The sequence below is a fragment of the Dysidea avara genome, chromosome 13 (genome assembly GCF_963678975.1).
Source record: "Dysidea avara chromosome 13, odDysAvar1.4, whole genome shotgun sequence".
Lineage (NCBI taxonomy): Eukaryota > Metazoa > Porifera > Demospongiae > Dictyoceratida > Dysideidae > Dysidea > Dysidea avara.
In genome coordinates, this window is record NC_089284.1 from 9207363 (window position 1) to 9221062 (window position 13700).

Below are 13700 nucleotides of genomic sequence, written 5' to 3' on the forward strand. Positions count from 1 at the left end.
CAACATTCAAGCATTTGTTGATACAGTAGTCTTTGATAAACTGCTAAAATTAATCTCAGATTTAACTTCAGATGAATCAACTTTCATCAAAAATTTCTATTGCAAATGCAGACCCCCTTAGATTGGTATGCTTTGCATGCTTGTGTGCTCAGAAGGTGCTGGATTTGAAACCAGTAGCCAAAATTCCTATACATGCAGGTAGCATGTGACATTGTTAGTGATGTGTCAGTAAAGGTCACATTTTAACTTTGACAGAATGGAACTAAGTGCCCTAGTATATAACCACAGTGAAATGTGATGTGAACCATGTCTACAATAACCGTTTACTAATCTGTGTATATAGATACTTCTACAATGTATCGGTGGATGGTGATGATGGACCCAATGCAAGAAGGTGGTCCACATGTCATCACAGCCACAGCTGGAAATCTCACCCTCACACTTAATGATGTCTTGTTTGGTGATGTGTGGATATGTAGTGGTCAGAGTAACATGCGGTTTACTGTGTCATCTGTAAGTAATACACAACATATTGCAAGTGTTTGATTATGGTATCACTGTATAAGGTGTTCAATTCTACAGAAGAAATAGCTGCATCTGCCAATTACCCTGAGATCAGGGTATTCACAGCATCTCGGAGGGACTCAGCTCAACTTGAAATTGATTTGTTGGGTATTGATGCGGTGTGGTCAGTGGCAGGACCTAGTGAGTGTAGCCAAATGTATTGACAGTAGAGTAGCCAATGCATGATCTTATCCTTATACCTACTCCCATCATTGTAATACTATAAGGGCTCATGCATGAGCTGTTACACTGTAGCTACGCATAGCCTGGCTTGAAAGTTTTGAGGGATAACATTTTCTTGTTTTATGGCTGCTGTCTTACTATGTAATTCCATTAAAATGTTTCTGTTGATATGCTCATCAGGAGTGCTTAATCTGCAACCCATGCATGTGTTTAATGAATGGACCTAGTGAACTTATTAAACTTAAAAGTTTGCTTCAATATGATTTTTCCTGTTTCACCTTAGTACTAGCTAGGTTAAGTAATTTGAAAGTGTCCATTTCTGTTGTTTATTAGGCTAGGTAATCCAAAGGCTGCAGCACAAGTTGCTGCAGTGCTGGACACTGTAAAGCTCTAATATTGTTAATGATAGCTATGCCTAGTGAAGATGATGAAATGTACAGTAGATTGTCAGCATGATCATTATTGGTATATAGAATTACTATCTGGGGTGGACTACATACATTGGGCTGCACACATGTGTTATATGTTATATAAGAGCAGCTAATTTGGCTTACATGATAAACTTATATGATTAAATATCTCACAATGGCCATGGTTTCATATAAAATTCTGAAAGGACATAATGCTGAGTCACTCTGATGGGTGATAAATGTGATCAGATTTTACAAAGCTAATCCAAAAGTACAATGCAAACCAAACTAACACAACCAACATTGAGTAGTTACACTACCAGACTATGTATTAATAGTAATAGCTAGTGAGGGGAGTCTCTGGCCTTCATTTGTTGTTCCTGTCCCATCTAAAGTTTAACTGATGCACACCCCCTCCCCCCCCCCCAGTGACATACCTCAATATTTTTTATCCTTCTCTGTCTGACAGTTACCAGGCTGCTACTAGAGCAGGAAATGCTGTGAACCGGCAGTAATAAGTTGATGAAAATCTTATACACATGTTAGTGAGTGATAATGATTTGAGGTCTTTAATAAAACTGTTTATGTCAAAACTATATACTGCTGTATGATTTGGATTTCCACAGTGCAGCTTGTAAAAATGATTTTTTTATGCTATGGGTAAACACTATGCGCAATGCCAGGGCATCTATAGAAACACCTATCAAGCCAATCCTTAAACATTTTGTTAGTCTTGATATTTTCAATCCATAAAGTACCATAGATGGTTAAGTTATTTATATAATTCTTATAGATACAATCGGAGATGGTAATTGGACTTACTTTTCTGCTACTTGTTGGTTCTTTGGGAGAAATCTTTATGACAATCTGAAGTACCCTATTGGACTTGTAGCAACTAGCTGGGAAGGTACTACCATAGAGGTGTGGTCATCTCCTGATGCACTGAAGAAATGTGGAATTGATGGGCCCTTATTACCAGAGTACGTAATATAAATTGTTATTGTTATTAGTGCTTTGCAGTGACCAGCACTGAAGGTCTGACAGTAACATGTGCTGCAGCCTTAGGATTACCTAACCTAATTTCAAGGACTTAGACTTAGTGACTTATAGCTGAAAAGATGTAACAGAAAAGGGGCCAAAGTAAGGAAAAAAATCCCTCCAACCCCAGGATTCGAACTGCAGGTCACCCAATGTCTAGTCGGGACCACACTCAGTCTCCTCCAGGAGGGATGGATTTTCTTCCTTAAACCTAAAGTATTTATTGTTATTAGTGCTTTACAGTGACCAGCACTGAAGGTCTGACAGCAACATGTGCTGCAGCCTTAGGATTACCTAACCTAATTTCAAGGACTTAGACTTAGTGACTTATAGCTGAAAAGGTGTAACAGAAAAGGGGCCAAAGTAAGGGAAAAAATAAACCCAGGATTCAAACTGCAGGTCACCCAATGTCTAGATGAATGTACACATACATGTACACAAGGGTACATCATGAGGGGCATAGCCAGACGTTTTGCGATGCCAGGACCTAGCTAAATACTATATCTAGGTGATATTTATGTAGCATGTGAAGCAAGCATATCAACCTATGGGAAAAGCTCTATTCAGGAATTTTTAAAATTGAATCTGAGAGTGAATTCACCAGTTCACATAAACATTTGCTTGCTGTGTTTGCATGACTGCTCTATTTGGTATCTCAATCATGTTGCAATTGCTTACATGTATTTTAAGCATTTATTGATATCCAGGCCTGGTCTGCATGGGTAATCTGCTATGCCATGAGCTACGTAACATGAATGAATACATGTGCAGCATTAATCTGATAAATCAGGGATACTTAGACTCATGGTAGTTTGTCATGTTGCCATGAAAGTATAAGTGCACACCTCTGATAGATAAGCACAACAACTACAGTGAGTTACTTTACCAGTTTTGCAATCCTCACCACCATTTTTTGTTCTTTACCATTTTAACACCTTAGCTCATGGATGTATGGCAAACTTTTAACTTGGCTAAAAACAATTTTTTGTATCCACACCTATTAAGAAGTCTATCAGCGTGAGAAATTTGAAAGATGCTTTTCTGTTATGTGTGACTGATTAATGTGAAACCAGCCTCACCCTATCACTATGGTTCTTTGGCGATATTTGGTCCTGAGCTCCCTTTACCAAAAAAACGCACATCACCCCCATGCAGTTTCACCACCTACATTGTGAGCTACAGCAGTGTAGCCTAGTGATGCCACAATAATCACAATACATGATACATGTATATCATGACATAAATTGTGGTCATAATTAGGATTATGATAAAATAGTGCAATGCTTTATTATGATATAACTATGGAATTTACTTAAGGGATTGTAATCTGCATAAGTAATAAAAAAACTGCACTTACTGCTATTTTGCATGCTGCAAAAACACTTGTAGCTACTTCAAGTTCCTTGTTTATTGGTATTGCTAATTCATTGTAGAATATGAAATATGAAATATCGTTATGGCCTTTGTTAGTGGCCATAAATATTCATCAATAAAGTGAAGATGAATGTAAATGTGTGTCATTTATTCTACTGTATTGTGGTTTTAAAAAACTATATCATGGAATCACCAGTCAGTATGCAACTTTAAATCAAAAATGTTTCCTAGCTTCATGACCTTCCCATTCTATTGGTCAATGCTTGTAACAGCAAGTCAATCTAATAGAGTGGGCAATCACTTCAATAGAGCAATATTGAGGCAACTGCTTAATTTATCACTGAGTGAAAATGACTATTTAAACTCTAAGATTTGTGCCTCATAGACTTTCAGGATGACATCAGGTATTGTTGTCTGTTGTATGTCACCATGTAAATTTTATTCTTAAAGTTGGCCCCATTCTTTTTGGCCTGCTCCATCACCTGCTTGGTCTTGCTCCTCTGCTTATTTGATTATCTGGAATCTTTTTCAGCATTCAGTTACAAACACTTCTTTCCAACAAAGGGTTTTATCTTGAGATGCCATCCTATTAGGGACCTGTGAATATAGGATGTGTATCTATGCCTCTGTGGAATGCAGAAAAAAATACAGATCTGATATATTGCCACAAGGGATTTGCCTGATATATATGCGTGCGCCCTTGGGTCTGCAGCCCTCAGGCTTGGGCATATATATCAGGCAAATCCCTCGTGGCTATGGTATAACTATTAAATCAAGTACTTTACTTTCTGATAATTGATTGCTGCACATATATTTATTACATAGATCTGTAATTCCCACTACTCCATCAGTATTGTGGAATTCCATGATTTATCCTTTCCTGAACATGACCATATATGGTGTCATCTGGTACCAAGGAGAATCCAATACTCTGGAGCCTGACACATACAATTGTACCTTCCCAGCAATGATTGATGACTGGAGGGACAAGTGGTATGAAGGAAGCCAAAAAAATACAAATGAATTGTTTCCATTTGGATTTGTTCAGGTAAGTCACAATTGAGTTATGCAATTTATGAGCATGTAATCAACAAAATAAAATTGCTGCCGTAAATTGTGAATTAGGATCCTGAATTTTACTATGTGAGTACTCAGAGTTGTTAATGGTTGAGTATGCACAAAATACATATAGCTGTGTCTAGGTACGTATGTGGTATGAAGACCTGAAACATTTTATGAATATTCCAGGTAACAGCAAAGTACCAATGTGACTATATGACAAAGTACACAATTCAAACTCCACAGCCTTCTTGGTGACATAAAATGAAGTCATATCTTAACAAGCCAGCAGTTAAATACACTATACAATGGCGGATCCAGGATGGGGCATTTGGGGCAAATGCCCCCCTTCAAGAAATTGCATACAAGATCGAGATACTCTAATAGAGCAGTCGATTACTCTAATAAAGCAGTCACAATGTTCATGAGGCAGTGTAGCTTACCTATGAAGCTATAAATAGGATTTTATTTTACATAACACAATGGCGGATCCAGGATGGGGCATTTAATGCCCCCCCTCTCCACCTTGTGGAGGAGCCAGCCATGCTTCTGATTAAAACAGCTAGTAAATTTTATGTCAGGCCAACCAAGATCAGTTACATTTTACTAGCATTTATTACAAATTCACCTGAGACCAAAGCGAAACGGAAGTCAAACTAACTGTAAAATAGTCACCCAGAACCTTCGTGCGTACTAAGCGCCTCTAAAAATAATTATAGTGTTGCTGTTATTTAAGACATTCAGAGCCTTTTAAACAGTTTTAAGACTTCACAACCATCTGAAAAGGCCAAAATGGCAAATATCAACAGTGAGACACCACTAAGATAGGGTCCGCAATCCGAAAAATCAACTTCTACAAATTAATCCCCCTACCATTGTGGGATGTTCATTGTAGTATCCTATTGCTTGATCCACCATGAAACCGGAGGCACGATTGTTGTCTTCACAGAAATATTGTTTTCAGTATCTCGCAAGATGCAAAATTTATTTTTAAAATTTCGTGCTCCACACAAAGGACCGGATGAAACTTGCTACTTAGCCAAATCGTATCCAGAGTTGTTGTAGTTGAAAAGTACGCACAGAAATAAGTAAATGATTTGCCTGGTGCGCGGGACAGGGTTGCTTTCTTTGAAAAAACAGACAAAGAGATACGAAGTTTCGAATTCAAATTGCCCTATCACCCAGGGAAAGAGAAGCCAACTCTTCCTCATAGTATTTCGATACGGTTGGGTGCATAGTCTGTCTATGCTGTTAGTTTGGAAAAGATCCGAGACTTCTCACCATCTGGGTGACGAGCGTCAAAATTTTCTGCAGCATCAAAGAATTGTGTCGCGCTTTCTAGCCATTTCCAGCGCTTCTGCAGCCACAACAATCATCAATTATAAACTAAAACTATGGCAAAAGATGTCCCTGAACGTTTGGTAGCAGCGGTTGTCAATTATTATTTCATCCACGGCTTCCACGCCTCGTTCTAAGCTATGCATCAAGGGAGGCAGCAAAATCGTCCAAATTTGACTTCACCTCTAAAGCTCCACAGCAAATTCAAATCTTCACTAGATCACCCTACATCACCATTATGCTGCAAAACATCCAAAAACAAACCGAAAAAAGCACAAAATCTTTCATTTTTGATTCGAGCTGGGTGGAGCTCCTGGTGAGCTGCTGGTATACTGCATCATATGAAATTACAGAAACACCAACTACTACTACTACCAAACGTTTTGATCCATCATTTATCATCATTCTAAACAAAATTAAGTGACCAGTGTGGTATAAGAAGTACTGGAAAGCACTTTGGTACCATTGAGAGAATCCCTTGAAATGGCGCACGAAAATTTTGACGTTCTTCACCCAGATGGTGAGAAGTCTCAGATCCTTTCCAGACTAACAGCATAGACAGACTATGCATCCAACCTTATCACATCACTATGAGGAAGAGTTGGCTTTTCTTGTCTTGGCTGGTAGGGCAGTTTGAATTCGAAAATTTGTGTTTCGTTTTCTGCTTTTTGGGAGAAAGCAACCCTGTGCCGGGAACCCAGTGAATCATTTGCTTATTACTGTGCGTACTTTTTAACTACATTAACTCTAGATAATATCTAGCTAAGCAGCAAGTTCTATCCTGTTCTTTGTGTGGAGCACGAAATTTAAAAAATAATTTTTGCATCTCACGAAATACTAAAATCGATATTTCTGTGAAGACAACAATCGTGCCTCCGGTTTCATGGTGGATCTAGCAATGGGATACCACAATGAACACCCCACAATGGTAGGGGGTTCGATTTGTAAAAGTTGATTTTTCGGATTGCGGACCCTAACTAAGATGTGATTATTTGCTGCTTTAAAAAAGCAGCACTGAACTATAGAGAATATGGTTCTCCCCATGCATGCAACCACCTACAACTTACCCTGTTTGTGCCCCTCCCCTAGCCAGCTCCTGGATCCACTCCTGCTATAATACTATCCACATACTGATAATCCAAGTGTTCTGTTGTAGTTTTTTTGTCTCAGCCGTACTATTCTTTTTTAGCTTTCCACAGTGGGTGACAGTAACAACGCTATGAATGGGTTTCCTGACATACGTTGGCACCAGACAGCCGATTATGGATATGTCCCAAATGCTCGTATGAAGGAGGTCTTCATGGCTGTTACAATGGACCTGGGTGATCCTACCTCTCCTTTTCATTCTGTCCATCCCAGAAACAAACAAGATGTAGGATATCGACTTGCTTTAGCTGGAAGAGCTGTAGCATACAAGAAAGAGTCACTATATTACACAGGACCCATAGCCATTGTAGCGTATGTTAATTCACCACAGTCTATCATAGTACATTACACTTATGTAATGGACAATATTCTGGAAATCCGATCTCAGTCTGGCTTTGAAGTATATTGTATGGTGACTGGACAACCAACCTGGATGGAATCAATTGTGTTAAAAGCAGCTAGTAATTTTGTCATTATTGTTCATTCCTGTGGTGCTGGTAATTCACCTACTCATGTCCGCTACAGCTGGAGAGATTACCCATGTGTTTTCAAGGAGTGTGCTGTCTACAGTGGTGACCTTCCTTCACCACCTTTTATTCTACCTGTAAGACAAACATGCTAAAGTGGCCGAAGCACACTTATATACTTTCATAGTTGACATTACATGCATACACCAGTTATTTATTTATTAAACAAATTTTATTTATTTTAATGGCTGTTTAATGCAGCGAGTCTGCATTAACGGTCTGTTGGCAAGGTGCAAACATACTGGTCAACTGCTATAATAGAACATCCAAAGGATAATGTAAACAGACCAGTATATATGTACAGTGGATCCTCGCTTATCTGAACATCAGTTATCTGAACACCTTGATTATCCAAACACTAAGACAGACTGTTCGATTAGAATACTTTGTCATTAGCATGTGTTCTTTTAGAGTAAATGACTGTTCTATTAGAGTAATTGAACTATAAATCAATGGGCTTCATTTTTCAGAACAACTTCACTTATCTGAACTCTTTCTAGGAACAAAGGTGTTAGGATAACTGAGGATCCTCTGTATATGAACTGGAGCCAAACCATTTTCTTGTAATTGTGATTACAAGGACAACGGCTTGCACCTGTACATCCGAACCTTGATCTGAACAGGTGTGTGTAACAATTCAATTCACTTCAGGGTGTTAAAACACACAATTACAATATCTCAGACACATGTCACTATTCATGCAAAATGCAAGTACAGACATAACTAATTAACATAGAACATAAACATGAAGACATAGTTAGCATTAAACAAGGACATAACAAGGACATAACTAACTAAAATACAATCAAGTGTTCCATTCATATAAAATCAATTCATTTCAGGGTTGAGAGGTAGTAGTATTATTTATTTTTATTTTCCAAAAAATGTGCAACCTCAGTTTGAGGATTAACGCACATATGAAACATGCATACAAAATGTTTTACAATATGATTGATTATGGGATTACTGATTGGTAGGGGAAAGTAATAATAATTTCAGTTGGTGCTTAAAAATCTGTAATAATTGTTGTTGGATTAGGTCAGGTGGGAGTGAATTCCACCGTCTTATTGATCTAGGAAAGAATGAGTTACTGTACTGATTGGTCTTTCCATAGATATGATGAAATCTTTGGTTGTGTCCTCTGGTATTAGAAGTGACAGGGATTAAATCAACAGGAGATATATCATGATTAAGAGCATAGGCGGATCTGAGGGGGGGCCAAGGGGTGCTGTGCCCCCCCTGGCCCTTCTCTGGCCCCCCTTGGACCTACAGTACCATATGTATACCAGAAACTAGAATCATGCATTCACACTGCATTTAGAAGTATAGAAAGCCAATTGGCAAATAGAAGACAACGCTTATAAATGTGCCTAACATTTATAGTTAAACTGTACACTGTAAAGAAAGTGAGGCAAATAAATTTGAATTTTGTGCAAGGATCGAGATACTCTAATAGAGCAGTCACTACTCTAATAGAATAGTCGCAATTCTGATGTCATCAATTTACAAATTTTACAATGCTAGCTACTCCTTATTTTGATTTGGTATACACTTTACCATCAAACAAGTTATCTCAGATAGGCTAACCAATCTTTGTACGCATTGCAAATCATACACTTTTAAGCTAAGCATTATCAAAAATGCTCTGAAATTCAAACCTGGGAGGTCTGATTTTTAAAATTTTCTCCAACTACAGTTTTACAAACTGTATGTCCATCGTTCATCCAGCTATATGCTGAATAAGGTTATGCAAATGAATATAACTTGTGTTCTAGAATTTCCCCATAGCTCATAGTAGAATAAACACTGTTGTGCACTAAAACTTCTTGCCCCCCCTTGGCCCCCCCTGACAGTGTCTCCTAGATCCGCCTATGATTAAGAGCAATTTTGTAGAGGAGGGTGATACTAGATACTTGTCTGCGGTGTTCTAAACTGGGAATGTTAAGGTCAATAAGCATATTGGTTACGCTGCTGAAATGCGAGAAGTCAGCCATAATGAATCTGGCAGATTGCCTCTGTACTCATTCAAGGTAATCAATGTCTCTTCAGTGAGGGGACCAGACAGGATTGGCGTATTCTAAGATTGGTCTTTTCATGGCATTATAACATTTCAATTTAATTTGAGTTGGGAAGGACTTAAGATTTCTCTGTAGGAATGCTTTGACTGATAGAGCTTTGGATGGGATGTTAGTAATGTGTGTGGACTAAGACAAGTCATGATCATTGGTGATTAGTAGCTAGAGAGGAGAGAGACGTCTTATTTTGTTAAGACATGTACAGGGGTCTAGACTCAGGGGTGCCATGCACTGGGTGGACAGTACAGGAGCCCCGGACGGCTTCAAATCAACTTGTATCTAACACTAAATTTTGTCCATCCCTTTTAGCGATAATATGATCATGATCACCGTCAGTATTCCACTGATGTCAGTTGCTGTCAGTCAGAGTCACTGAAATGAAAGGTCACCTGGAAGGTCACCCATCTCGTCCACGTCCCTTCCAGACGCAGCCGGCGAAGCTAAAACGCAATGAGACGCCAGTCTTCCGGCTGCTTCACTCACTGCTAGCATGCTAATCCGACTGGTGCAAGAGCATTTTGCGGTGACTGCCGGGGAACATGAACCTCAGGCTGTTGCGTTGCCTAGCTATAGCTAATATGGGTTCCTGCTAATTTTAACAGGACAACTTTCATGACTGATTCAAAGCGGACCAATTGTCAGTTCAACATTCGTGCTCTTTACAAATTAGACTACAGCAATCCAGAATGCGTAGCTACCATAATTATAATAAACTATAATTTGATAATTACATTTAGTTAATTAGCTAAATAAAATTCAGTAATGCCAAAGCTACTCCAACAACACTAATGGCATGTCAGTAATGGTGCAAGGATTTATTCTACTTGTTCTCTTAGTTGCAACATCAGTTGATGCAGGTAAGAAATTTGTAGCTAAGTACTAGCAAGTCAAGTCACTTAAGTCCTTGTAGGTTAGGTAATCCTAAGGCTGCAGCACATGTTGCTGTTAGACCTTCAGTGCTGGTCACTGTAAAGCACTAATAATAAATACTTTAAGTTTAAGGAAGAAAATCCATCCCTCCTGGAGGAAGACTGAGTGTGGCCCGACTAGACATTGGGTGACCTGCAGTTCGAATCCTGGGGTTGGAGGGATTTCTTTCCTTACTTTGGCCCCTTTTCTGTTACACCTTATTCAGTCAGTAAGTCAAGTCACTTAAGTCCTTGTAGGTTAGGTAATCCTAAGGCTGCAGCACATGTTGCTGTTAGACCTTCAGTGCTGGTCACTGTAAAGCACTAATAATAATAATAATAATAATAATAAATAAAACTAGCTATCTGTTACAACGCCTGACAACGATCTTATAAGGGCGTGGTTGCGAGGGGTCAGCAACAAGCTTAAAATCTCGTAGTATACAGCAGTAGTAGTAGTAGTTTTAATATATACACATATACTCATAAGTTAGAGAGCGCACCGAATCCTATGGACCAAACCTGGGCTATAGCGCCTGCCAGTGGGCTGTGCCATATCACTGGGTGCTAGAAGTTAATAAGCACTCAAAGACGTTAATAAGCACCCGATCGCGAAGAAGTTAACTGATAAGCACTCATAGAGTGTTAACACTGGTGTGGATTTCACTGAAGTTCTGTTTCTTGTCCCCTACAGCGAAGACAGAGGTTTACAAAATGGGTTCCAGTCATTGTCACAATATTGTAAAAGGTGTTTCTCTGTAATGCTAGAGGTACATGAGATATTTACAAGCTATACAACCACAAAGATAATAATATAAAACACTTAAACAGTAGGCAGAGAGGCAAACTCTGCCCAGTCCCGGGATGATGCCGGTATTGTTGCCATTACAGAAGCAGCATTGCCACGTTGAACTTCAATGACAACCTTCTGAATCAAAAATTGGGTGGCCCTATTATCACCAGACTGTTCCATTACCCGGGAACCTATCCGCCTCACTAATGAGCATGCACATGATCCCCAAGCACCCAGAGTCTCAACACATAAAGGGGAGAAGTGAAATGATGGAATCAGAGCTGACTCTGCAGAGTTTGCCAGCCGGCTGGCACCACCTGCAGAAGTAGATAAATTAGATGGAGCCAGGGTGTCTGAACAGGTAAAATCCCAGAGCAAGGGTAAGCCCCGTGACCAAGGAATCAATGACATACCATCTGGCCTCTTACCATCATTACGACACACACCGACTGGCTCCAAAAGAGCAGGTACACCTCCAGACACCAGAGCATGACGAATAGTTTCATTCACTGCAGCGTGCCGAGGAATACGGCCTCCACTATGCCTGCAAGACAAACCGTGAGTTCCAAAAACATCAACTTTACTACCACAAACACACGTATGCTCGACAACGATGGGAACACCAAGACATAGACCAAGAGCAATCCTCAAAGATTCATTATCCGGCTTAGTGCCCAAGGAAGGTACAGGTAGAGCACCAAGCCACGCACCAGACTCTGAGGAGGAAACTGACAATAGACGGGCCTTTGTTTTAGCATCAGAGGCAGAGTCCAAAAGAGATGAAAAATGGTGTTCGTAAAGCAGTTCGTCCCAACTATGTTGATATTGTAAAAAAAATTGCATGTTCAGACTCTTACAAATAGCACACAAGTACATTGATTGGTTTAATATTACTTCTGAAAAGTCAGAATCATAAACAGCTTGAAGGCGATGATGAAACAAACATTGTTATATGGTTTAATGTATTTGGACCAGGGGCGGATCCAGGAGCTGGCAAGGGGAGGGGTACAAACAAGATAAGTTTTAAGTGGTTGGGGAGAGCCAGATTCTCTTGTTAGTTGCTGCATTTTTTGAAGCAGCAAATAATCACCTCTTAGTAGTGTCTCATTGTTGATTTTGCCATGAGGCCTTTGCAGATGGTTATGAAGTCTTAATTAAAAGCTGTTTAAAGGCTATTAATGTCTTTAAAAGCAACTACACGATTATTTTAGAGTAACTTAGTATGCATGAAGGTGCTGGGTGACAATTTCACAGCTAGTTTGACTGATTCACTTTGGTTTTAGGTAAATTTGTAATAATAAATGCTAGTAAAATGTGCATTTTTTATGAATTACTATTGATCTTGGCCTGACATAAAGTTTAGTATTTTAATGAAAGGTATAGCTAGTAGCTAGCTATGGCTACTCCACAAGGTGAGGGGGGCATTTGCCCCAAATGCCCCATCCTGGATCTGCCATTGTGGACAGTGGTTGGAATCAGTAAACTGCATATTTATATAGGTGGTGGGGTGGGCAAGAGATAGACTTCAAAATGGAGGAAGACCATGACTGGAGTCCAGACATGAGATTGTAGGGCTGTGCTGGCTTCTTAATGGCTGGTTTGTAGCAAAATCAACAGAAAAAAACAACGTCTGATTAACATTATCAGGCCATCCACCAGTAAACCACTGATTCTTGCCAAGCCAGACCCTTCACAAGGCCAGAAACCACCATTCAAGATCTCTACACCACCTAGAAAAGGTGTCTGTTAAAAGGTATCTTTAGATAGGAGCCAGTCAGAGTGTGAGATCACAGATTTTATATCATTACATATAAAATAAACAACAGTGGGCCCAAGATAGAGCCTTGCGGCACTCCTGAAATAACAGGCAACCAACTAGCATGAGATCCATTGACAACAACTCGCTGAGCTCGAGTAGTTAAAAAAGCCTTGATCCAGTTCAACAAATCACCAGTTATTCCAAGACTCTCCAACTTTAATAATAAACGTGAATGAGGGACAGTGTCAAATGCCTTAGAAAAGTCAAGGAACAAACAATGGCAGCTCTGACGTAATTCTAAAGTATGTGCCCAATCATAGGTAGCTTCCAACAACAAATGAGTTGTTGAACGATGTCTACGAAAACCATATTGATGATTTAGTATGAGACCATGAGCCTCTAAGCATGAAGTTAGCTGTGAGTGAATTATATGCTCCATAATTTTAACAACAATAGAGGTAAGGCTAATTGGGCGATAATTAGAAGCATCACATTTATCACCCTTGAACTGGGACAATGTTGGCTG

At 39.4% G+C, this 13700-nt stretch overlaps 1 protein-coding gene across 1 annotated transcript; it reads left to right on the forward strand.

Annotated features, from left to right (window-relative positions):
- The first annotated feature begins 352 nt into the window (after window positions 1-352).
- LOC136243185 (sialate O-acetylesterase-like) lies at window positions 353-7863 on the forward strand. Its single transcript, XM_066034706.1, has 5 exons — window positions 353-513; window positions 567-705; window positions 1951-2137; window positions 4395-4617; window positions 7156-7863. Exons 1-5 carry the CDS (start codon window positions 355-357, stop codon window positions 7732-7734), a joined length of 1287 nt encoding a protein of 428 aa, XP_065890778.1. The 5' UTR covers window positions 353-354; the 3' UTR covers window positions 7735-7863.
- Window positions 7864-13700: the final 5837 nt, after the last annotated feature.